At 34.8% G+C, this 27,253-nt stretch overlaps 1 protein-coding gene across 1 annotated transcript; it reads left to right on the top strand.

The window, feature by feature from the left end:
- The first annotated feature begins 5,884 nt into the window (after window positions 1-5,884).
- Window positions 5,885-7,190, top strand: LOC148948271 (uncharacterized). Its single transcript, XM_089093853.1, has one exon. It carries the CDS (start codon window positions 5,906-5,908, stop codon window positions 6,911-6,913), a length of 1,008 nt encoding a protein of 335 aa, XP_088949979.1. The 5' UTR covers window positions 5,885-5,905; the 3' UTR covers window positions 6,914-7,190.
- The last annotated feature ends 20,063 nt before the right edge of the window (window positions 7,191-27,253 follow it).

Raw genomic sequence — 27,253 nt, 5'->3', positions numbered from 1 at the left:
AAAAATGAAAAGCCCATCCGTTTTAAGTGTAATTAAATGAAATAATATGCAGACTGAAGTAGCCCCAGGAAGATGTTGAAATTTTTATCCTAGTTCGTCACTTTTAATCCAAGCAAAATGTTAGGACGCTTAGTATCAGTTATTGAGTTTAAGCTTTGATTTCCAAATGCTCACAAAAATTACCAAATTTAAGAAAGTCGCAACAATAAGTCACCTATGGTCAAAATAATCAAATACTCCTCTTTGGTCCCCACCCAGACTCAAATCTTCTGCTATGGTCATTTCCATGGAAATCTCCAAAGAGTTTCTTTTTAAAATAGCTTTCAAGCGTAGTTAGGGGTATTTAGACTTTTTTGTTTTTCTTCAAAGCTTTGAAAAAAGTGTTATAATATACCAAATGTTACATTTGTGCATATTTTTGGTAATCATTTGTGGGGTGATCGAATTTTCTAAACCACTGTAGATACGTAAGAACGTTGCAACATCTAGTACCCTGAGGTCATAAGACTGTCAAAGACTCCTCCTTGAACCTCCCAAATTGAAAGCTTTTATTATGACCTGGACTTTTAATGTAACTTGGGCACTGGACCAAGGTCATTGTTACTCGAGCGCAACGTTAGGTGGGGATGTCGATATCGCTTTCGTCACACCAATTCGTTTTAGTGTGAATATACCTGGTACTTATGAATGAATGTTTTCAAAGTAAACCCGTTTCATCAATAAGGAAAAAAAAACGATAAAACCATTCAAGAGCTATATCAAGTATAACTCACGAAAATATTGTTAATTTTGTCCACTTTTCAACTTTTTGGCATCCCTGCTTTCAATAAAAAAAATCAAGGTACTATCACTTAAATATATTAACTCCCTATGCCCCCCCTCCTTCTGGATACCATCTTGATAGGATCCCGTCTCTGCTTTAAATAAAAAGAAAAATTAACTTATTGGCACCCCTGCTTTAATAAAAATCGAGGTATTATCATTTAAATATGATCCCTCTCACCCCCTCCCCCCCCTCTGGACATCACCTTGATAGGATGCCGTCTCTGCTTTAAATTTAAAAAAAATCAACTTTTTGGGATCCCTGCTTTCAATAAATAAAATTTTGAGATATTATCATTTAAATATAATACCTCCCTACCCCCTCCCCCTCTGGGTACCACCTTGATAGGATACCGTCTCAACTTTAATTAGAAAAATAGTTTACTTAATAATTAACTAGGTCACTATATGGTTCAAACAAACACGTAAAATAACGTTAAACAGCTTAGTGATCCTTGAAAAAAAAATTTAGGGTATGAGTAAAGGGATACAAAGACAACAACAAAAATGTCGAAATTATTCAGATATACCTCAAATTATTGGAAAACTGAGTGATAGATTCGCAGTAGCCTATGAGAAATCGCAAAATACCCAAGACAATGAACAAGTCCTAATGGGGGGCCCTGGGTCTATCAAAATATTTCAATGGTTTCCCAGGGAACTTGATATCATTTTCCTCTGTATCCACTTTAAATGAAAAAAATAATTATCATTTTGGCATCCCTGATTTCAATAAAAAAAATGAGGTATTATCATTTAAAAATGATAGCCCCCTATCCACCCCCCCTCCTATAGGCAATAAATTACAATTTATTTATGAATCATATTTTTGGGGTAACTTCCGGTTCAATTTTTAATTCCCCAACCTTGTACATAGCTTAGTCTATAGCTAAATTTTGTCTCAATCAAAGATTGTTTTTTTGGGGGGTGGGGGGGCGGTAAAAATGGTTCAGAAAAAAGATTGTATTTTCTATCAGGCGTTCAATAATTTGGTATTAAACATTAAGAAAATCTTATCTAAAAACAGCAAAAAAAAAAATCTGCAAACTTACAATTCAGCTGTAGAAACAATATGTCAATTTAAAAATTTCAATATGTCTATTTAAAAATCTAACAAAACCTTGAAACTACATTGCTGTGAATGCGCTCTTCAATGCGATTCAATTTGAATAGAAGTTTTAAGAATAAGGATAACGTCAGAAAGAACGATCGGAAAACTACATTCGAAATGGTTTTTGCTCCTGTAAAGATGACAATACTTTTTTAGTCCGTACTCAACAGCATATGCATGTTTGTATATTTGTAATTGCATATTGCTTGTACCTTGGCTCTGCTGCAAAACAAGAAAAGAGCCGAAGATCAATGAAGAAGAGAGTAGTGAAGAATTATGGTATGAAAATTAATATTTGGCAGGGAAAGTCACTGGTGATAAATCGCTAGGGGTGGCACCGTGATAAAGTGATTTTCGGGGATTTGGGGAACCAATTTGTTTTGAGGGTGACGCATAGATTTTCGGGGAAATACCCGAAAATTCGGGGATAGTGCAAGCCCTGCTTGATTTCTAATCAGGAAAATCGAAATACTAAACCACACGAGAAGGAAAAGCTCCGACATAGCGGTTGACGTAATAAAGAATTGTCGCAAAAATAATTTAAAGTCGACCGAACGCCGCCGCCTGCGCCGGCGGCGGCGTTGCGACACTTCGGTGGCGTTCGACCGGGCCTCTCGTCGGCGGCGTTCGGTCGATCAGCCGGCGCAGCGCCGGGGTCTACTTGAAATGAAGCTAGGACAAGATCGAACGGTTTGTATTTAGCCATTTTACGGTCTGCAGTCGCGAGGCGGGGGGGGGGCACTTAAGGTAACAGACTTCAACAATAAAATGTTCCAATTTACCACCCCAAACTACTCACATTTGTAATATGTGCTTGGTTTTTCACGCGAGTTCAACAAATTTCAGCAAGGACTGTATCCTATTCAATTGGAAACTTGTTTAGCTCTACATTCTTTGAACTCCGACAGTGAACTGACTTTTTTTTATTTGTTTGTCAAGAGATTACTGAATATCGCCTTTATTTTCAGTTGTTAGTGAAGGTTTCAGTATCACATTATATTTTTCAATCTCCCATATTATTTACGTTCTTTTGTATTTTTGTTCTTTTTCGAAAAAGTAAATTTATTTAAAAGTAGATGGCGCCTGTGCTCTCACAGGATTTTTTTGTTTGGGGGGGGGGGTAACAAAGTAATTATTATTTGTTAAAAACTCCCAGTTTTCCCAACCCCGTGTCGGTATCTCTGAGTTGAAATAAAAATTCCCCATATGTTTAAGATCGATTATAAAACACTGAAAATTATTAAAAAAAACAAAAAAACAAGTTGAGTATCAGTGTATTGGTGGATTTGAATGTTATATTATCAATTGAAAAACTGTCTTCTTTTTTGGAGGGCACCAAGAACCCTCGCTTTCATTATTCTGTTGCTTCTATTTTAGGCTATTTTTTGGGCCCTCATTGGACAGTGGGCAAACTGATATAAGAAGGGTGTCAAAATCTGAATTTGGCTCCTGTTGTTTTTTTTTCCTTTTTTATTTGTAGACCTGGTACCTAATATTTAGTCATATTTTGGTTTTAACGCAACGCATTAGTGTTGTCTACGCCTCCCGTGCATTGTTTTCCCTCCGACTACTTTGTATGGAAGGCGTCGTCGTAAAAACTTGGGAAGGAACTCGTTCTATAGGAGATGAAAAGTTCTAGTGTCTTTTATCCCTGGTCAAAATGACTGAAAGGCAACTAGACCGCCTTACCCTCTTTTGCCCCCGTGGCATCCACATAATCCCCGTTTTATCGGATCAAGATTGTTAGAACCATTTGTTTGAAAATAGTGAAAAGATCTAAAAGTATGTCTCCGTGGTCAAAATGACCCACATTTGATTCCCCATTATTGACGCTTCGTTTCCTACCATTGATGTTTGATTTCTAAGTTTGCCCCACGAAAGGAACTAATTTTGTTTTTGACACAGATAAACAAAGAAACGAAAATCCCGAAAAACATTAAATTTTCTTTAGCTAGAGACTTCAAGTTTTAGCACGTTTTTGAATAGTTTCTTGATAAATAAGTAGCCAGTAAGAGTTAACAGTATATGTAAAAAATAAAACCAAGATAAAAGTTGACGTCAGCCATGTATACAATGAGATAACGAAAAAGTAAATAATAGATATTAGTATTTTAGCCTATATTAGCAAATGTTCCATTAAAAAAAGCAAAGCTAACGCTAATCTTGCCATGGTGTGCAAGTAGATAAAGAAAAGAGCGGAATAGACATCAAATCTAAGTAAGGGAAATTTTTTGTTCTGGTCTACAAATTAAAAATATAATCAAAAAAGGTGAAAAAAACGAGGATTTTGTCAGCCATTGGCGAACCATGAAGAAGAAGAAATAAGCAAATATTTCGACAAGGACCTCCGCCGAGTCGTCCTCAGTGGTAAACAAAAAAGAAAGAAAAGAAACCAATGAAAATCGAACCTTTCGAAGTTTACTTAACAACGACTGAACAAAAACTAAATAAGAACCAGGTTGGAATCAATGAAAAAGAAATCTACACAGATGAGTGAGCAATAATCCTTTGTTTTGCTATAGCCTTAGCTGTTCTACAAATTCGTTCATCATTTGATGTGCAAATAGGTTTTCTCGATTATACCGGGCAGATCAATCAAAAATATTGATTGAGTCAGTCCAAACCAGCGAAAATTAAACTGTCATAAATTAGACTTAATGAAATATCTCCAGTATCTCTATTTATTGCTAAATTTCGGTTTATGTATTTTTTTTATCTCAATTACCTCTTTAAAAGTTTGTGGTAAGCCATTTATAGTAGATATTAAGGTTGCCTCGTCAAAAAGAACCAGATGGGTCGGATTTTCGAAAATATGCAAGGCCAATGCCGAATCAAAGTTGTCATTGTTATTTTTCAATCTCAGGGACTTATCTATTGAAATTTTGTGTTCATGTAAACGTTCACCTAGTTGTTGATGGGTCCTACCAATGTAAAATTTCCCACATGGACATGGGATTCTGTAGACACAACTACCCAGTACAGGGTCAGTTTTATCCTTTTCTGAGTTGAAAAAATGTTCAACTTTTTGTTTAGTTTTGAAAGAAACAAAGAGATTGTTTTTTTTTTTAATTTTTCCAAGTTTATCGCCAAGTTTTGGAATGTATGGTTAAGTGTTGAAAGTTTTTTTTCCATTGCCAGGGTAACTGAATCGAGGGGGACGGGCTCCCTATTTTCTTGTTTTATTTTTTTTAATCGTCTATCTATGATATTTTCAATAAGTTTTATTGGGTAACCATTGCAGAATAGAATATCCTTGACATAGTTTAATTCAGAATTTATATTATTACGAGAACAGATTTTTAAAACTCTGTCGACTAAAGAGATTATTATCCCTCTTTTCACAGAAGGAGGGTAATGTGAAGAGAAATGTAGATATCGATCATTATGGGTCGGCTTTCTGTATATAAAAAGTTCAAGGGTAGGAGCATTTTTTTATAATCAAAACATCCAAGAAAGGCAGCTTACCTGAATCTTCGAGTTCCATTGTGAACTGGAGATTCGAATCAAAAGAGTTCAAATGTGCCAAAAAATCTCTTAGAGAGTCTTGTCCATGTTCCCAAACAGAAAGGATATCATCAACGTCTAAATATATTTACGTCAAAATAGCTTAATGTATTACGTCAAAATAGCTTATCTGCAATATCTCAAGAATAGCTTGGAGGACCAAGCTAAAACATTTATTGGTTCTTGAAGGGCTTAGCTGGCCTCAAATTTTGACTTGGGTTAGGAGAAACGCTAAATAGAAAGACAATATTTGTATCCAGGATATCAAACTACTACGTCTACAATGTGTCGGGAACGGCTTGCTGGATCGTGTGAAACAATCAGTGGTTGTTGGAGAGCCCTAGATGGCGAAGGAGGTGAATATTTATTGAGAAGATGAGGCATGAGGTAAAGGGGGCAAAAAATTGTCTCCAATTTGACTGATAATTTTTGTTTTCCTTCCAGGAGCTGACGCTACAATTTCAAAATATGAGCTACAATTTCAAAATATATACGTCAACTCTTGCTGCAATTTTGGAAAATTTGAAGCTGGAAAATAGTCCAATTATTACGATTCAATGTAAAAATGGAAACATTACGACCCCGAAGATTGTTTTAACAGCAACAAGTGACGTATTTAGACAAATGTTTGAGTATGACATGCTCGAGAAGCAAACAAACATCGTCGTGGCAAATGACGTCGATGTCAATGCTATGAAAGCCATTATTGGTTGCTATGAAGAAGGAAAAATCCCTGAAATGAGTAAAATTGACCTGGGGGCCTTTAGTTATGTTGTTGATAAGTACAATTTTCTTGGAATCGAGGAAGCGATGGCGGAACAGTTGCTTGATGAATTTGCTAAAGAAAACGACTTGAAAATACTTGAGTTCATTTTTACAACCTACGATTGCAAGGCCCAAAAGAAAATCGCTATAAATGAGATTGCTATGACTATTGTGAAAGGCAGAAAAGGTCCTGATTTTATTGTGGATTTTGATATTTACGATTTTCTTCAGCTTTCCAAAATTGTATGTGCGTCTATTATAAAAAGAAAGTTCGAAAGATGGGATTCGTTTTTGAACTGTTTTTACGAGTGGGTCTCTAAAAATTCCGAGGAAAGATCTGGCACTGCAGTAGAAATCCTGGGGATGATTGACGTACGTAAATTTTCTACATCAGAGGTTCTAAAGATGCTTGAATCACTGTCCTTAAGCAAGAAGTTTCAAGGTTTTAAGCTAATGTTTGAAAAAACATTAGACCATGTTGTTAAAAACATTAACCCCAAGACAGGGACTGTGGCCAATTGCCAATACGGACTACCAACATGTTCGGTTTGTGGTGTCGGCTCTACACCCCCATACCACACTTCTCCCGGTTGCAACGGTGTTCATCGTTGTCAATACTGGAACACTCCGAGTTACACCCACAGTGGCAATTGCGGCAAAAGTTTGCCAATTAATGATGCTTATATTTATACTTCTTTAAACTATGATTGATTTTTCAAGATCATCGTTTGTCTGTATTTTATTGCTAAGTTGATTTAGTGACAAGTCAATTCCCTTTATGTTGAATTAGCAGTTTTATGAATAAAAATCTTCTACGTTACAGCTTGGGAAAAACAAGACTTACTGGAATGTTTTCAATTCCTTAAATCTCTGTCTCCCCCTTTTCTCTGTCATTAAATTTCAGCACGCTAACGTCAAGAGTGCTACAGTAAGGTTAATCTTTTAAACTGGAGTTGGACCCGGATGGGTAAAAGGAGCCAGTAGTTCATTGTTCCGCCTTTAAAGTGGCTCACCTGTCCCCGTGGCACAAAATTTTTTTAAAAATGGCTAACCAAAGAAGTAAAAATAAAAAAATCCATTAATTAATTAGGCAGTTAATTAATTAAATAATTTTAAACAATTAGGCCATTATTTAATTAAAGAATTGTATAAAGCTATTATACAATATCATTGTAAAACGACTAAGTTCGATCGTACAAGTACCTCACGCGGAGTGTAAAAGGAACTAGTAAGCAGCGAAACATTTACCTCATCACCACAGAAATTGTTTTTGACGTCAATAGTGAAATCCTTGTCCAAACTGAACAAAATAAAATAACTCACTCCCGTTCAAAGGGGGAGGGGTAACAGGGGCAGCTGGCCTGGACGCCACGGATGAGGGGCTTCCCACTTTGATAATTTTTTTTTGTTTTGATTCGGCATTTTTTTCATTATATTTGAGTTGGGAGTGGGGGGGGGGTCTCTAACTAATGGTACTTGTATGGAATCGGGTAAACAGGCAAAATATGAAGTTTGGTTAATACTAATGTCATAAAACAAAATAGGATGAAAATGTAATAGTTTAGAAACAAATTTGGTCTGTATGTTTGCACATTAGGGGGAGGGGGTAAAGCATAGCATATATTAAATACTTAACCTAACCTTTTTTTTCGCCCCTTTAAGCCCAAAAACTAAGTTTAAATCTTTGTCACGGAGTGAACAACACCTCACAAACCTGTTTATCAATAGCAGCTTTGAGATTTCGATGCGGAGTTTCATCGCGTCTTCACCCGATTCCATACAAGTACCTAACTAATTTTTCTCTAAGCACCACCCACCCTCGAAATGGTTCTGAAAGAACCTTTTAGAAATAAGTGAAGAGGAGGTTCAAGGTTCAAGGTTTAATTTTAAAATATCTGTACAAAATAGACCTAAATAGAGGGTAGACGCCGGAGACGCAAGGTCGAATGACAAAAACCCGGTACATTAATCGGAATAAACCTGTTTGACAACAAAAAAATAAATAAGAGTTATTCCATGACTCACCAATAGACGGGCACCCACCCCACAAACCCACCGACATCGGGCAAAGATCCACCGAAAATACCAATAAAAAAAAACAACGGGCGAATAAGGGTAACCGATGACCGGCATCTCACAGGGCAAAACACCCAACAAAACAATATTATCAAATGTACCCAGTTTTTCAATATATTATTAATTCTTAAAATTATATATAAGGATAGAATGAAGTTGCTTTTTTATATTTGGAAGAGATTTGCTGCAATCAATAAATGGTAGATAAAGACACCATGAACCCGTGATTGAAAATAATGGCGAGAGCCGTGATCTCTCTGTGCTTAATTTTAGGTGCTGAATGTTCCATTTATGTCGGGTTTCATAAGAATGGGGATGTTGCACAGGGAAAGAATTATTCGAACGAAAGTACGTAGGTAGTTCCGACCGGTCATATGTTACCTTAAATAAAAAAGAATTAAGGGTGAATATCTGTGAAATAGGCAAAATATTAGTTAGAAGATATAGAGTTTCAGTTTTACTCTTATTAGGATACGAAGACGGTGATGGTAAATATTTCTTTAAAATTAGAAGAGCCCGGTTTTGAAGAATTTGTATCGGTTTCACATGACATCTGAATGTTGCCAAATATATCAGAGGACAAAACGTAAGATGGGAATGAACCAACGCAAAATAAATTAGACGTAGGATTTCATATGGAAAAAAAATGCTGAAACCTTCGCATTATATCAACCCCTGGAGCAACTTTAACCTGTAATCTATTACAATGTTCTTTATATGACAGATTTTCATCAATAATAATACCCAGATACCGGAACAAAGTTACCCTTTGAATTTGAATATTTTTAGCATGATAAAATATTGTTGAAATTCCTCGTGCATTCTGCCCAATTCTACTATAAATGATAAATTTGGTTTTTGATGCATTTAGTAACAAACGATTAGCTTTTAGCCATACAAGAAGTTGTGAAAATACGATTTGCAGCTTCTCATTGATATCCTCTTTCGAATGTCCAGTAAGTGATGATCCGGTATCATCAGCGAAAAGATCATTCAGACCAAGGTTTTCTGTCGCTGATGGAAGGTCATTTATGTATATTATAAAAAGCAGTGGTCCCAGGATTGAGCCTTGCGGGACACCAATATTTAACAACAGACATGGATCCGAAACTGTGTCGTTGATCATAGTCACTTGGGAGCGACCACTTAGGTAAGATGCAATAAAATCGTGCGCTGGTCCTCGTATCCCACCATGGTTTAATTTATACAACAATATTTCATGGCATAACGAATCGAAGGCCTTCTCAAGGTCCAAAAATATACTCGCCGGGATCCATTTTTTGTCCAGACACTCGTGAATAAATTGTACCATAGTTAATATAGCATCCTGTGTACTATGCTCTTTTCTAAATCCATATTGTGTTTTTGAAAAATAATCTTTTCAACAGAGAAAATTATACATTCGATTATAAAAACATCGCTCCATTAGTTTAGAAAAACCCAAAAGAATAGAAATGGGTCTATAATTCGAGCAATTAGTTCGGTCACCACTTTTATATAGCGGTAACACTTTCGCTTTTTTGAAAGAATCTGGAAAAGTTCCCGATCTAAATGACAGATTTATTAAATGACACATAACTTTATTAATACAAGTTAAAATGGCTTTAACAATATTGGTCGGCGATTCATCAATCCCCGGGGATATTTCCATTTTTTAAAAGCTTACCAACCTTAGCAAGCTCTTCCTCTGTTACCGGAGTTAAAAACACAGAATTTTCAGAAGGACTTCCTAGGTACGTAGGATAATTACATTGCCCATGGGACATATAATGTTGGAGCTTATTAGCTATTGACAGCCCGACGAAATGAAAATTTATGTAATTTGCCATTTCTAGTTCCCTTTCAATTGTATTACCATAGGCATCCCGTATTTTTGATGGTGAAGAAGACGTCCGCGATCGATTTAAACATGAGTTGATTAGTTCCCAAGTTTTCTTTGAGTACTTACTTACTTCATTAAAAGAATCGAAATAAAATTTCATTTTAGCATTGCGTATTATTTTTGAAAGTAGGTTTTTATAGTTTTTGAAGGTTCTTCTATTTTCTTCACTTTCGAAAGATATTAAAGTTTTATAGAGATTGTTTTTATGTTTTATTGACGTCAAAAGGGCTGGCGATATCCATGGTTGGATGGGTTGATTATATTTCCGTTTTCTTTTTTTTACTCTTGGGCACGACTCATCAAGTGCAGCATTAAATTCTTCTAAAAAATAATCCGTCACAGAGTTTATTTCATCAGCATCAAATACAGGATACCAATCAGTCAAATTCAGTTTATCCTTTAAACATACTAGATTTTTTTTTTATTAATAATCCGGGTTGCTGTTTCTGGTGATTTTATTTTATGAACCTGGTATCTCACATCAGAAATTAAAAAAAAATGATTAGAGAATTCCGTCAGAACAACCTGTGAAGACGTGGCTAGTGTTGTTAAAAATATGTTGTCAATTAGAGTTGCACTAGTCGATGCAACACGCGTTGGAATTGTACAAGAAGGAATTAGGGAATTTGATGTCATTAATGTAATAAATTCTGTTGTATGGGTATTTTCTTTAAATTCCAGTAGATTTATATTAAAATCCCCCATAACCACAACATCCTTATCATCCAAAGATGCTAGTAAAGACTCCAGAGATTGCAAAAAAAGCGGTATTGGGGCCGACGGGGGCTTATACACAACACAAACTTGAATTTTTTTAGTCCCAAGCCGACATTCAACCGCCAGTATTTCACACACTTTTTCAACATTATATTTTTCCAGTTCTGGCAGTTGCTCAAACTGCGCTAGTAGAAAGGCCCTATCGACTCGTGATCCAACACCATATATGGGCATAGAATACTGAACGTACAAAATTTATTCAAGGATTATCGGTCGAGTCTAATCGGTTCAAGGTGAATTGATTTGTTGTTGTTCGTCTAGGTGTAATGACACTGGCGTGAAGTTCACGCATGCGCATTAACGGGGGAGGAGATGTATTGATCTAGGACTCGAGGGGGAAGTGGATTTCCGAGAAATTGATTTGCATAATTGAGGGGAATTGTTGATTCACGAAAGGGGAAATAATTTGTTGTTTCTAAGGGGAATTATTGATCCATGAAAGGGGAATTTATTTGTTGTTTCTAAGGGGAATTATTGATTCAAGAAAGGGGAATTTATTTGTTGTTTCTAAGGGGAATTATTGATTCACGAAAGGGGAATTAGAAATGACATCACTTGTTTCCTAGAAATTATACGGGACTCTAAAGAGGTAGACTAATATTCTATTTTTTAAATACGGCTTCTTTGATCTTTAGACTTAGCGATAAAATTAATATTCTATCGAAACCATAATAGTGTAGCTAGGAACACCTATGAGATGAAGAGATTAACGCGGGAAATGGTTTCCTAGGAGATTCAAATGTGACAGCGCAAGGATGCCAAAACAAAAGGAACACGCAGAAATTACGTTTAGGGGATTATTTGGGCGAAACCGTTAGAGACATCTTAGAAGATGATTTAAGCGAAACCGTTTGAGAAATATTAGAAGATGATTTTAAAAGATGATTTAGAAGAGGATTTGAGGGTGAAACTCTGTGGTCATTATAATACACAAGTTCAATTTGAACAGTCTTGTGAGGTCCCCAACCCCAAAGGGCCCCCCTACCCCAACCCCAAAGGGTTCCACCCCCCCAACCCCAATGGGCCCTAAAAGACCCCCGGGCCTCCAAATGCCCCCCGGATCTCCAAAGGCCCCCCGGCCACCCAAATGCCCCCGGGCCCCCCAAATGCCCCCCAGACCCCCAAATACCCCCCAGATCCCCAAATACCCCCGGGTCCCCAAAGAGCCCCTCGGCACCCCAAAGGCCCCCCAAACTTTTTTCCCCTCATTTTTTTAATACTTTTTTATTTGCGCATTTGAGACACAGAAGGACCACATCCCCCCAACTTTTGGCTCCCCATCCCACCAATAGTGTTTTGTTGTGGTTTACCTTGTCATAGTTACATTCTCTTGATTTTTCAAAGTTCATTTTGGATTTCTTTCGTTGAAATGCAAGAGTTGGAATACTTCAGTAGTGTTTCGTCGTGGTTTACCTTGTCACAGTTACATTCTCTTGATTTTTCAAAGATCATTTTGGATTTCTTTTTTTGAAATAAAAGTTGGAATATTTCAGTAGTGTTTTGTCGTGGTTTACCTCGTCACAGTTACATTCTCTTGATGTTTCAAAATTCATTTTCGATTTCTTTCGTTGAAATACAAGAGTTGGAATATTTCAGTAGTGTTTTGTCGTTGTTTTCCTTGTCACACCTACATTCTCTTGATTTTTAAAAGTTCATTTTGGATTTCTTTCGTTGAAATGCACGACTTGGAAAACTTCAGTATTGTTTTGTTGCGGTTTAACGTGTCATAGTTACATTCTCTGGATTTTCAAAGATCATTTTGGATTTCTTTAGTTGAAATGTAAGAGTTGGAATATTTCAGTAGTGCCATGTTGTGGTTTACCTTGTCACAATTACATTATCTTGATTTTTCAAAGTTCGTTTCGGATTTCTTTCATTGAAATGCGAGAGTTGGAATATTTCATTAGTGTTTTGTCGTGGTTTACCTTGTCACAGTTACATTCTCTTGATTTTTCAAAGTTCATTTAGGATTTCTTTCTTTGAAATGCAAGAGCTGGAATACTTCAGTAGTGTTTTGTTATTGTTTACCTTGTCAGAGTTACATTCTCTTGATTTTTCAAAGTTCATTTTGGATTTCTTTCGATGAAATGCAAGAGTTGGAATATTTCAGTAGTGTTTTGTCGTGGTTTAACATGTCACAGTTACATTCTCATCATTTTTGAAAGTTCATTTTGGGTTTCTTTTATGGAAATGCAAGATTTGGAATATTTCAGTAGTGTTTTGTTATGGTTTACCTTGTCACAGTTACATTCTCTTGATTTTTCAAAGTTCATTTTGGATTTCTTTCGTTGAAATGCATGAGTTGTAATATTTCAGTAGTGTTTTGTCATGGTTTACCTTGTCACAGTTACATTCTCTTGATTTTTCAAAGTTCAATTTCGTTGAAATGCAAGAGTTGGAATATTCCAGTAGTGTTTTGTTATGGTTTACCTTGTCACACTTACATTCTCTTGATTTTTCAAAGTTCATTTTGGATTTCTTTCGTTGAAATGCAAGAGTTGGAATATTTCAGTAGTGTTTTGTCGTGGTTTACCTACTCACAGCTACATTCTCTTGATTTTTCAAACTTCATTTTGGATTTCTTTCGTTTAAATGCAAGAGTTGGAATATTTCAGTAGTGTTTTGTCGTGGTTTACCTTGTCATACTTACAGTATCTTGATTCTTCAAAGTTCATTTTGGATTTCTTTCGTTAAAATGCAAGAGTTGGAATATTTCAATAGTGTCTTGTTGTGGTTTACCTTGTCACAGTTACATTCTCTTGATTTTTCAAAGTTCGTTTCGGATTTCTTTCATTGAAATGCAAGAGTTGGAATATTTCAGTAGTGTTTTGTAGTGGTTTACCTTGTCACAGTTACATTCTCTTGATTTTTCAAAGTTCATTTAGGATTTCTTTCTTCGAAATGCAAGAGCTGGAATACTTCAGTAGTGTTTTGTGTTGGTTTACCTAGTCAGAGCTATATTCTCTTGATTTTTAAAAGTTAATTTGGGATTTCGTTTGTTGAAATGAATGAGTTGGTGTATTATAGTAGTGTTTTGTTGTGGTTTACCTTATCACAATTAAATTTTCTTGATTTATCAAAGTTCAGTTTTGATTTTTTTCATTGAAATGCAAGAGTTGGAATGTTTCAGTAGTGTTTTGTTATGTTTTAACTTTTCAAACTTACATTTTCTTTTTTTTTCAAAGTTCATTTTGGATTTCTTTCGTTGAAATGCAAGAGTTGGAATATTTAAGTAGTGTTTTGTTGTGCTTTATCTTGTCAGAGTTACATTCTCTTGATTTTTCAAAGTTCATTTTTGGATTTCCTTCGTTGAAACGCAAGAGTTGGAATATTCCAGTAGTGTTTTGTTATGGTTTACCTTGTCACACTTACATTCTCTTGATTTTTCAAAGTTCATTTTGGATTTCTTTCGTTGAAATGCAAGAGTTGGAATATTTGAGTAGTGTTTTGTTATGGTTTACCTTGTCACAGTTACATACTATTTATTCTTAGAAGTTCATTTTGGATTTCTTTCGTTGAAATGCAAGAGTTGGAATTTTCCAGCAGTGTTTTGTTATGGTTTACATTGTCACTCTTACATTCTCATGATCTTTCAAAGTTTATTTAGGATTTCTTTCTTCGAAATGCAAGAGTTGGAATACTTCAGTAGTGTTTTGTTATGGTTTACCTTGTCAAAGCTACATTCTCTTGATTTTTCAAAGTTGATTTTGGATTTTTTTCGTTGAAATGCAAGAGTTGGAATATTTTAGTAGTGTTTTGTTGTGTTTTACCTTGTAACAGTTACATTCTTTTGATTTTTAAAAGTTCATTTTGGATTTCTTTAGTTAACATGCAAGAGCTGGAATATTTCAGTAGTGTTTTGTCATGGTTTACCTTGTCACAGTTACATTCTCTTGATTTTTTAAAGTTCATTTTGGATTTTTTTCGTTAAAATGCAAGAGTTGAAATATTTCAGTAGTGTTTTGTTGTAGTTTACCTTGTCGCGGTTCCATTCTCTTGATTTTTCAAAGTTCATTTGGATTTCTTTCATTGAAATGCAAGAATTGGAATATTTCAATAGTGTTTTCTCGTGGTTTACCTTGTCACTGTTACATTCTCTTGATTTTTCAAAGTTCATTTTGAATTTCTTTCATTGAAATGCAAGAGTTGAATTATTTCACTACTGTTTTTTCGTGGTTTAACATTTCACTGTTACGTTCTCTTTATGTTTCAAAGTTAATTTTGAATTCCTGTCATTGGAATGCAAGAGTTTGAATATTCGACTAGTTTTTTGTTGTCGTTTACCTAGTCACTGTTACATTATGTTGATTTTTAGAAGTTCATTTTTCATTTTTTTCATTGATATGCAGGAATTGGAATAATTCACTAGTTTTTCGTTAAGGTTTCCCTTGTCACTGTTACATTCTCTTGATTTTTCAAAGTTCATTTAGAATTTATTTCATTGAAATGCAAGAGTTGTATTATTTCAGTAGTGTTTTGTAGTGCTTTACCTTATCACAGTTACATTCTCTTGATTTTTCAAAGTTCATTTTGGATTTCTTTCGTTGAAATGCAAGAGTTGGAATATTTCAGTAGTGTTTTGTCATGGTTTACCTTGTCACAGTTACATTCTCTTGAATTTTCAAAGTTCATTTTGGATTTCTTTCATTGAAATGCAAGAGTTAGAATATTTCAGTAGTGTTTTGTTATAGTTTACCTTGTCACAGTTCCATTCTATTGATTTTTCAAAGTTAATTTTTAATTTCTTTCGTTGAAATGCAAGAGTTGGAATATTTCAGTAGTGTTTTGTTATGGTTGACCTTGTCACGGTTACATTCTCTTGATTTTCCAAGTTCATTTGGATTTCTTTCGTTGAAATGCATGAGTTGGAATATTTCGATAGTGTTTTTTTCGTGGTTTACCTTGTCACTGTTACATTCTCTTGATTTTTCAGAGTTCATTTTGAATTTCTTTCCTTGAAATGCAAGAGTTGGAATATTTCAGTAGTGTTTTGTTATGGTTTACCTTGTCACAGTTACATTCTCTTGATTTTTCAAAGTTCATTTGGATTTCTTTCGTGGAAATGCAAGAGTTGGAATATTTCAGTAGTGTTATGTCGTGGTTTACCTTGTCACAGTTGCATTCTCTTGATTTTTCAAAGTTCATTTTGGTTTTCTTTCGTTGAAATGCAAGAGTTGGAATATTTCAGTAGTGTTTTGTTATGGTTTACCTAGTCACTGTTACATTCTCTTGATTTTTTCAAAGTTCATTTTGGATTTTTTTCGTTGAAATGCAAGAGTTGGAATATTTAAGTAGTGTTTTGTCATGGTTTACCTTGTCACAGTTACATTCTCTTGATTTTTCAAAGTTCATTTTTGGATTTCTTTCGTTGAAATGCGAGAGTTGGAATATTTCACTAGTGTTTTATATCTGGGTTGTTTTTTTTGCAAGTCCAAGAATTTGACTTTGTTTGTTTGAATGTCTAAAGTGCATGTATTTCTCTTTTTCTATGTCCGAATCTATTTGTTTGCATGTCTGGGTTGGTGTTTGGTTAGTTTAGGTTAGCTAAGCTAGGTTAGCTAGTAAACATTTCTCTATGTTTAAGTTAGGTTAGGTTAGCTTATCATGGGCGCTCATGATAAGCTAACCAAACCTAACTTAAACATGGAGAAATGTTTACTAGCTAACCTAACCTAACTTAGCTAACCTAGCAAAACACCAACCCAGACATGTTAACCAATAGATTCAGACATAGAAACAGAGAAAGACATGCACTTCAGATATTCAAACCGAAAAAGACAAATTCTTGGCCTTGCAAAAAACCAACCCAGATACAAAACACAAGTAAAATATTCCAACTCTTGCATATCAGGGAAAGAAATCCAAAATGAACTTTGAAAAATAAAGAAAGTGTAAGTGTGTCAAGGTAAACTACAAAATACAACAAATTGAGCATTCCAGCTCATGCAATTAAAGGAAAGGAATTCAAAATTAAATTTGAAAAAATAAAGAGAATGTAACTGTGACATGGTAAACCATAACAAAACAATACTGAATTATTCCAACTCTTGCATTTCAATTAAAGAAATTCAAAATAAACTTTGAAAAATCAAGAGAATGTAACTGTGACTAGGTAAACCACGACAAAACACTACTGAAATATTCCGACTCTTGCATTTCAATGAAAGAAATTCAAAAAAGAACTAGGTAAACCACAACAAAACACTACTGAAATATTCCAACTCTTGCATTTCAATGAAAGAAATCCAAAATGAACTTTAAAAAATCAAGAGAATGTAATATTGACAAGGTAAAGAATGACAAAACACTACTGAAATAATCCAACTCTTGCATTTAAATGAAAGAAATTCAAAATGAACTTTGAAAAATCAAGAGAATGTAACAGTGACAAGGTAAACCACGAGAAAACACTATTGAAATATTCCAATTCTTGCATTTCAACGAAAGAAATCCAAATGAACTTTGAAAAATCAACAGAATGTAGCCGTAACAAGGTAAACCACAACAAAAGACTACTGAAATATTCCAACTCTTGGATTTCAACGAAAGAAATCCAAAATGAACTTTGAAAAGTAAACAGAATTTAAGTGTGACAAGGTAAACCACTACAAAACACTACTGAAATATTCCAACTCTTGTATTTCAATGAATGAAATCCAAAATGATCTTTGAAAAATCAAGATAATGTAGCTGTGACAAGGTAAAGCACAACAAAACACTACTAGAGTTGGAAATAATCCAACTCTTGCATTTCAACGAAAGAAATCCAAAATGAACTTTGAAAAATCAAGAGAATATAGCTGTGACAAGGTAAACCATGGCAAAACACTACTGAAATATTCCAACTCTTGCATTTCGACGAAAGGAATTCCAAAATGAACTTTGAAACATCAAGACAATGCAACTATGATAAGGTAAAACCAGGACAAAACACTACTGAAATAATCCAACTCTTGCATTCCAACGAAATAAATTCCAAAATAAATTTTGAAAAATAAAGGGAATTTAACTTTGAAAAAGCAAACCACGAAATAACGCTACTGAAATATTCCAACTCCTGCATTTCAACGAAAGAAATCCAAAATGAACTTTAAAATCAAGAGAATGTAACTGTAACAAGATAAAGCATAACAAAACACTACTGAAATACTCCAACTCTTGCATTTCAACGAAAGAAATCCAAAATGAACTTTGAAAAATCAAGAGAATGTAACTGTGACAAGGTAAAGCACAACAAAACACTGATGAAATATTCCGACTCTTGCATTTCAACGAAAGAAATTCAAAATTGAACTTTGAAAAATCAAGAGAATGCAAATGAACTTTCAAAAATCAAGAGAATGAAAGTGTGACAAGGTAAACCTCGACGAAATACTACTGAAATATTCCAACTGTTGCATTTCAACGAAAGAAATCCAAAAATGAACTTTGAAAAATCAAGAGAATTTAACTGTGACAGGGTAAAGCACCACAAAACACTACTGAAATATTCCAACTCTTGCATTTCAACTAAAGAAATCCAAAATGAACTTTGAAAGATCAAGAGAATATAGCTGTGACAAGGAAAACCACGACAAAACACTAATGAAATATTCCAACTCTTGCATTTCGACGAAAGAAACTCCAAAATGAACTTTGAAAAATCAAGAGAATATAACTGTGACAAGGTAAAACAACGACGAAACACTACTGAAATATTCCAACTCTTGCATTTCAACGAAAGAAATTCCAAATTGAACTTTGAAAATCAAGAGAATGTAACTGTGACAAGGTAAACCACAACAAAACACTACTGAAATATTCCAACTCTTGCATTTCAAGGAAAGAAATCCAAGATGAACTTTGAAAAATCAAGAGAATGTAACTGTGACAAGGTAAGCCATCACAAAACACTACTGAAATACTCTATCTCTTGCATTTCAACTAAAGAATTCCAAACTAAACTTTGAAAAAACATGAGAACGTAACTGTAACAAGATAAACCATAACAAAACACTGCTGAAATATTCCAACTCTTGCATTTCAACGAAAGAAATCCAAAATGAACTTTGAAAAATCAAGAGAATGTAAGTGTGACAAGGTAAACTAGGAAATAACACTACTGAAATATTCCAACTCTTGCATGTCAACGAAAGAAATTCCAAAATGAACTTTGAAAAATCAAGAGAATGTAACCGTAACAAGGTAAACCATGACAAAACACTACTGAAATATTCCAACTCTTGCATTTCAACGAAAGAAATTCCACAATGAACTTTGAAAAAATCAAGAGAATGTAAGTATGACAAGGTAAACCACAACAAAACACTACTGAAATATTCCAACTCTTGCATTTCAACAAAAGAAATCCAAAATTAACTTTGAAAAATCAATAGAATGTAACTGTGACAATGTAAACCATAACAAAACACTACTGAAATAATCCAACTCTTGCATTTTAACGAAAGAAATTAAAAATGAACTTTGAAAAATCAAGAGAAAGTAACTGTGAAAAGGTAAACCATGACAAAACACTACTGAAATATTACAAGTCTTGCCTTTCAACGAAAGAAATCCAAAACTGAACTTTGAAAAATCAAGAGCAAGTAACTGTGATAAGGTAAACCACCACAAAACACTACTGAAATATTCTAACTCTTGCATTTCAACGAAAGAAAAATTCAAAACAAACTTTGAAAAATCAAAAGAATGTAACTATAACAAGGTAAACCACGACAAAACAGTACTGAAATTTTCCAACTCTTGCATTTCAAAGAAATATCATGAGAATGTAACTGTGACACGGTAAACCACGACAAAACACAACTGAAATATCCCAACTCTTGCATTTTAACGAAAGAAATCCAAAAATGAACTTTGAAAAATCAAGAGAATGTAAGTGTGATAAGGAAGACCCCAACACAACACTACCGAAATACTCCAACTGTTGCATTTCAACGAAAGAAATTCCAAATGAACTTTGAAAAATCAACAGAATGAAAGTGTGACAAGGTAAACCACGACAAAACACTACTGAAATATTCCAACTCTTGCATTTCAACGAAAGAAATCCAAAATGAACTTTGAAAAATCAAGAGAATGTAGCTGTGACAAGGTAAAGCACAACAAAACACTACTGAAATATTCCAACTCTTGCATTTTAACGAAAGCAATCAAAAATGAACTTTGAAAAATCCTGAGAATTTAAGTGTGACGAGGTAAACCACGACAAAATCCTACTGAAAAATTCTAACTCTTGCATTTCAACGAAAGAAATTCCAAAAAAAACTATGAAAAATCAAGAGAATGTAACTGGGTCAAACTAAACCAAGAGAAAACACTAATGAAATATTCCAACTCTTGCATTTCAACGAAAGAAATCGAAAATGAACTTTGAAAAATCAAGAGAATGCAAGTTTGACAAGGTAAACCATAAAAAAACACTACTGAAATATTCCAACTCTTGCATTTGAAGGAAAGAAATCCAAAATGAACTTTGGAAAATGAATAGAATGTAACTGTGAGAATGTAAACCATGACAAAACACTGGTGAAATTTTCTAACTCTAGTATTTCAATGAAAGAAAACCAAAATGAACTATAAAAAATCAAGAGAATGTAATTGTGATAAGGTCACACCACAACAAAACACTACTGAAATATTTCAACTCTTGCATTTCAACAAAAGAAATCCCAAATCAACTTTGAAAAATCAAGAGAATGTAACTGTGACAAAGTAAACCACAACAAAACACTACTGAAATATTCCAACTCTTACATTTCAAAGAAAGAAATCCTAAATGAACTTTGAAAAATCAAGAGAATGTAACTGTGACAAGGTAAACCACGACAAAACACTAATGAAACATTCCAACTCTCGCATTTCAATGAAAGAAATCCTAAACGAACTTTGAAAAATCAAGAGAATATAACTGTGACAAAGTAAACCACGACAAAACACTACTGAACAATTCCAACTCTTGCATTTCAACGAAAGAAATCCAAAATGAACTTTGAAAAATCAGGAAAATGTAACTGTGACAAGGTAAAACACGACAAAACACTACTGAAATATTCCAACTCTTGCATTTCAAAGAAAGAAATCCAAAATGAACTTTGAAAAATCAAGAGATTGTAAGTGTGACAAGATAAACCACGACAAAACACTACTGAAATATTCCAACTCTTGCATTTCAAAGAAATAAATCCAAAATGAACTTTAAAAAATCAAGAGAATGTAACTTTGATTAGGTAAACCATAACAAAACACTACTAAAATATTCCAATTCTTGCATTTCTACGAAAGAAATTCAACATTAACTTTGAAAAATCAAGAGAATCTAACTGTGATAACGTAAACCACGACAAAACACTACTGAAATATTCCAACTCTTGCATTTCAACGAAAGAAATCCAAAATGAACTTTGAAAAATCAAGAGAATGTAACTGTGACAAGGTAAACCACAACAAAACACTAATGGTGGGATGGGGAGCCAAAAGTTGGGGGATGGGGCCCTTCTGTGTCTCAAATGCGAAAATAAAATAGTATTAAAAAATGAGGGACAAAAAAGTTGGGGGGGCCCTTTGGGTCCCTGGGGGAGCCGGGAGGGGCTCTTGGGGGGCTGGGGGGCCTTTGGGGGCCCGGGGGAATTTTGGGGTCTGAGGGGTATTTGGGAGTCCGGGGGCATTTTGGGGGCCAAGGGTATTTGGGGGCCAGGGGCCTTTTGGGGCAGGGGGGCCCATTGGGGTTGGGGGGGGGCTGGAACCCTTTGGGGTTGGGGTAGGGGACCTCACAAGACTGTTCAAATGTAACTTGTGTATTAAAATGACCACAGACTTTCACCCTAAAATCCTCTTCTAAATCATCTTCTAAAATCATCTTCTAAAATGTCTCGAACGGTTTCGCCCAAATAATCCCTAAACGTAATTTCTGCGTGTTCCTTTTGTTTTGGAATCCCTGCGCTGTCACATTTGAAATTCCTAGGAAACCCTTTCCCGCGTTAATCTCTTCATCTCATAGGTGTTCCTAGCTACACTATTAAGGTTTCGATAGAATATTAATTTTATCGCTAAGTCTAATGACCTGAGAAGCCGTATTTTAAAAATAGAATATTAATTTATCTCTTTAGAGTCCCGGATAAATCGTAGGAAACAAGGGATGCCATTTCTATTTCCCCTTTTGTGAATAACTAATTTCCCTTAGAAACAACAAATAGATTCCCCTTTCTCGGACCAGTAATTCCCCCTTGAAACAACAAATAAATTCCCCTTTCTTGGATCAATAATTCCCCTTAGAAACAACAAATTAATTCCCTTTCGTGAATCAATAATTCCCCTCGATTATGTAAATCCATTTCTTGGAAATCCACTTCCCCCTCGAGTCCTAGATCAATACATCTATCCCCCGTCAATGCGCATGTGCAAACTTCACCCCTGTGTCATTACACCTAGACGAACAACAACAAATCAATTGACCTTGACCCCATTAGACTCGATCGATAATCCTTGAATAAATTATGTACGTTCAGTATTCTATGCCCATATATGGTGTTGTGTCACGAGTCGATAGGGCCTTTCTACTTGCGCTCCATCATTCAAAATAACCCAAGGCCACCTTTTTAATGGACTAGTCGATTCTTATCAATGAATTTTAATCCCGGGATTTTCACATTATAATTTGTCTTATCATTAATAAATGTTTCACAAATCCCCAAAATGTCAATTTGATTTGCTGGCAATAAATTTGTTAGTTCATCAATAGAACTCTTGAGTCCTTGTACATTCACAAACCCCATTCGCAATGAATTATCTTCAAGTCTGTTTATTTCAGCAGGAGAAACGTACGATGACGGTTTTATTTTAGAAAAAGTGTTGTTTTCTCTTTGACCGAGTACATGAAAAGTTTCAGAAAGTAAAGATAGGTTAAGGGGTTTCATCTCCAAGGCCACCAGTCTATCGGTCTCCCCCGCACCCGCAAACTTTAAAGTCAACTAAATAATATTCGAAAGATCCTACCCCGCGCCGGTAAGCCCGCGTGATAAGGAGCCCGTACCACTGCAGAGTCATGAAAACCTATAATGCTTATCATCCTTCGAGAAGACCTAATTTGAGAAGGTATAAGTAGAACAGAAATAACTGGGATAGAAATAATCAAAATAAACTTGAACCGAGCTAGCCTAAATAACACATCAAAATAAAAAATCAACATATCTCAAACACAAAAACGAAACAATTATCAATCTAGAGCGGGATTGATCTAATATCTATACACTAGTCGCCTTTAATATTTCTTATGCTTTTGCCCACTGCGACTCAGAATCCGATTTATACTCTAGCCAGAGTTTAGCCCCTTTTTGTTTCACTCATGTGAGTTGTGCGGATCCATTCTCTCGCATCTCCTTACCCTTAGACAGTAACTCGTTTCTAACAGAGTTTAATTTGGGTGGCAAGTCCGTGCAAATCCGGACCCCAGTTTCTTTCAGCTTCGATATTGAACTGAAGATTGATAGAATATCTTTTTCTGTCGACACTGTTACGAAAACTGGAGGGGTGATCGGCTTACGGCTAGATACATTTGACTTCTGAGGCACCCGGTAGCACTTTGATATTTGTATTTTATCCGTAATTTCCATTTTTGATGTCAGTAACGTAGACACATTCGTGAGAACTGTCTGTTGGTTTTTCTCTTTCGGTAATCCGAAGATGATTAAGTTGAGTTTTCGGTCTTTTACTTCGATTTCCAGCAGTTTCGTTTCGACTGTATCAAACTTTGACTTTTGCTCCTTAAGCTGGCTTTCTAGACTAGCAATCTTCGCATCACGAAACTTCGATTTATTTTGCAAAGTCTGAACCTCATCCGAGATCGAGGACAGTGTAACAGCAAACTCTTTTTATTGGTTAATTATGAGATCCAGTTTCTTCCCCAATCTTTTCATTCCATCATCAAACGTTTTCTGGCTGACTGACAACACATTTCTTTAGCTATAAAATCCGCTCTCAGGTGAGATTTATGTTTACATTTAGAATTTCATCAAATACAGACTTACTGGCAAGTATCCAAGCAGTATCCACATGACAGAAACTGTTGTAAGACGGGTATAACTGGTCAATCAAGTTCACTCGTTGAATGATAGATCGCTATGTCTCTAATTAAAAGATTCTGACGTCACAGCTATAACAATTCACTAATACACAATAGTGGTCAAACTTGTTGATTACGCAAGCTAAGCTGTTGAGATTTTAACATGTGTTTTATCCGACTGAATTGAAACTTATTTAGCTGTTAACTATATGAACTCTAATTCAATACTGAACTCTAATTCAATACACCCGATTCCATGCAAGTACCTAACTAATTTTTCTTTGAGCACCACCCACCCTCGAAATGGTTTTGAAAGAACCTTTTAGAAATATGTGAAGAGGAGGAGGAAAAATAGCAATTGGGAGTAGATAATATAGCTCTGAGCGTCCCCAAACACTTTCCTTGAGGTAGGAGTCGTACTAGGAGCTTTTTACCAAAGTTTAAAGGGGATATTTTTGTTTTCCTAATTTTATACTTTTTCTAATTTTATCTTGCCTTCCTGAAACGGGGGCTTGACCATTGCCTCTTTGCACCTTACCAGCGTCCATGGCTTTATCAAACAGCCCTAGGCCATGGTACCTTGATACGCGAGTGCTATGAAGAACGAAAAGAAAAAAAAAAGAAATCTAGAATTACAAAATCAAAGGATAAGAATGTTTAGCCAGTTAATAAAACAAAAAAGAAACAGTCTATTCCGGCAAACCCCTCCTTAAGCCGTTCTCAATGCCTGAAAAGAGTATATATATATATATATATATATATATATATATATATATATATATATATATATATATATATATATATATATATATATATATATATATATATATATATATATATATATATATATATATATATATATATATATATATATAAATATATATATATATATAAAAAAATATATATATATAAAAATATATATATATATACATATATATATATATATATATATATATATATATATATATATATATATATATATATATATATATATATATATATATATATATATATATATATATATATATATATATATATATATATATATATACCCCTGTCCCTCCCCTAAAAACGCCTCTGCCTACAGCCAAGGAGACGTCAGTCAAGAAATTTTTAGACCGTTTTACACTATTGCCTAGGCGCTAGAAGGCTTCTAAGTTTCATTGTTCGGAAATTTCACTCATCACAAAGAGTGATTAAATAAAAAGCAAGTTTTTTCAACTGAAAGTAAGGAGCAACGTTAAAACTTGAAACGAACATTCCGTATATGACGGGGTTTTCCCCTATTGAATACCTTGCTCCTTACGCTAAAGTTTGAATTTTGTTCCAATTTCTTAAGAATAACAGCTAAGTAGCAAAGAGCGCTTAATTAGAATAAATAGCTCTTTTGAAAGTACTAATTTGCTAATAATTTCTGTTAGTTTTAAGTTTTAATGGTGGTCCTTACTTTCAGTTGAAAAATCTTTTTATTTTAAATTTAATTTCTGATCGTATTTTTAAATAATGCTGGGAAATCCGGCACCCCTCCATAAGAATTCCCTTCCCCCTGTGTAAAATTCCTCCAAGGAAAAAGTTCCCACGTAACATCCTCCCCTGACCCCACCCCCCCCCCGGTTAGAAAAAAATCCACCTGAAAACGTCTGTATACTTCCCAATAAACAATACTACCGTTTATGTAAACAATGGGCAAAGTTTATAACTTGCAGCCCTTCCGCCGGGGACTGGGGGATTAAGTCATCCTCAAAGACACAGTTATTTAATTTATCGACTATGCTGAACAAAATGGCTATCAATTTTTATCGGGAAACTTTGGGAAAAAATGAGCGTAGGAAGGGGCCTAGTTGGCCTCTGGTATTTCTGGTCACTTAAAAACGGCAATAAAACTTTTAATTTCCGTTTGAAAAAGCCCTCTTGTGATAATCTAGGACCACTGGGTTGATACAATCACCCCTGGGAAAAAAACTCGCATTCGTGATTTTTTTTTCTGGCAAAAAAATCCACATTTTTACAGATGAGAGCTTGATACCCCTGAAGTAAGATTCTCTGAAACACTAAATATGATGGTTTGATTTTCATTTGATTCTAGGGGTTGTTTCCCCCTTTTTTCGAAAATAAGGCAAATCTTCTCAGGCTCATAACTTTTGATGAATAAGACTAAACTTGATGAAACTTATGTGTTTGAAATCAGCATAAAAATTTGATTCTTTTGATATTTCTACCAGTATCAAGATTCCGTCTTTTAGAGTTTCGGTTACCATTGAGCCGGGTCGCTTCTTTCTTACAGTTCGTTACCACGAACTGTTTGACTAATTACCAAGAATCGTATACCTTTTATTCTTTTCAGACAATTTTTAGAGTGGGGGAATTTGTCTTCATACAAATGGTTACGCAACTGGAAGCAATGTATTTTGTGGCATTTCCTCGGTGATAACCATGGAATCAAATTGTGTCTTCCGTCAAATGACTCGAAAGTCGAAAACAATTAAAATCACGGGGGGGCATGAAGATGCTAGAAATGCCTAAGTAGAATGCTAACTTATACTTCTACCGCTGCTATAGGAAAGCATTTCTACCGCTAGTATGAGTAGAGTAGTACCTTATACTTTGCTTGCTTTATGTTCCATCCTGTTTTATTTGCGGCCTTTACGTTCCTTCCGGTTTTTCTGGTAGGTAATTCTAATCTAGAGGTCAATACATCTTTCAAAGAGGAACGAGTACGCAATACCGGTCCTAGTGTGATTGATTTTTTGGACAATGGCCTTTAGTCAAGAATAGTTTGTTATGAATGTGTCGTTGCTAAAGCTAACTCTCATTGGAAAAAAGGGGTATAAAGCTTTTTGTTTTTGATAAGAATTGCACAATGAATGTATCGTTTGACGTGGGCATTTTTTATGAGCCATTCAGAGGTTGTTCAATATACGATAACTTGATTTGTGGTTGGGATTTGAATAAAAGAAATGGTTATGTTATTTGCTTGCGTGTATAGGAATTCCCATGTTATTTGCTTGCAGGTATAGATATTCCCTTGTTATTTGCTTGCATGTATAGGAATTCCCATGTTATCTGCTTGCTTGTATAGTAATTCCCAGGTTATTTGTTTGCATGTATAGGAATTCCCATGTTATTTGCTTGCGTGTATAGGAATTCCCATGTTATTTGCTTGCATGTATAGGAATTCCCTTGTTATTTGCTTGCTTGTATAGGAATTCCCATGTTATTTTGCTTGCATGTATAGGAATTCCTATGTTATTCTTGC

The sequence above is a fragment of the Artemia sp. Qi Xiang Cuo genome, chromosome 9 (assembly GCF_049724085.1).
Source record: "Artemia sp. Qi Xiang Cuo chromosome 9, ASM4972408v1, whole genome shotgun sequence".
In the NCBI taxonomy this organism is placed as follows: Eukaryota; Metazoa; Arthropoda; class Branchiopoda; order Anostraca; family Artemiidae; genus Artemia; species Artemia sp. Qi Xiang Cuo.
This window is presented reverse-complemented; position numbering and strand designations above follow the sequence as displayed.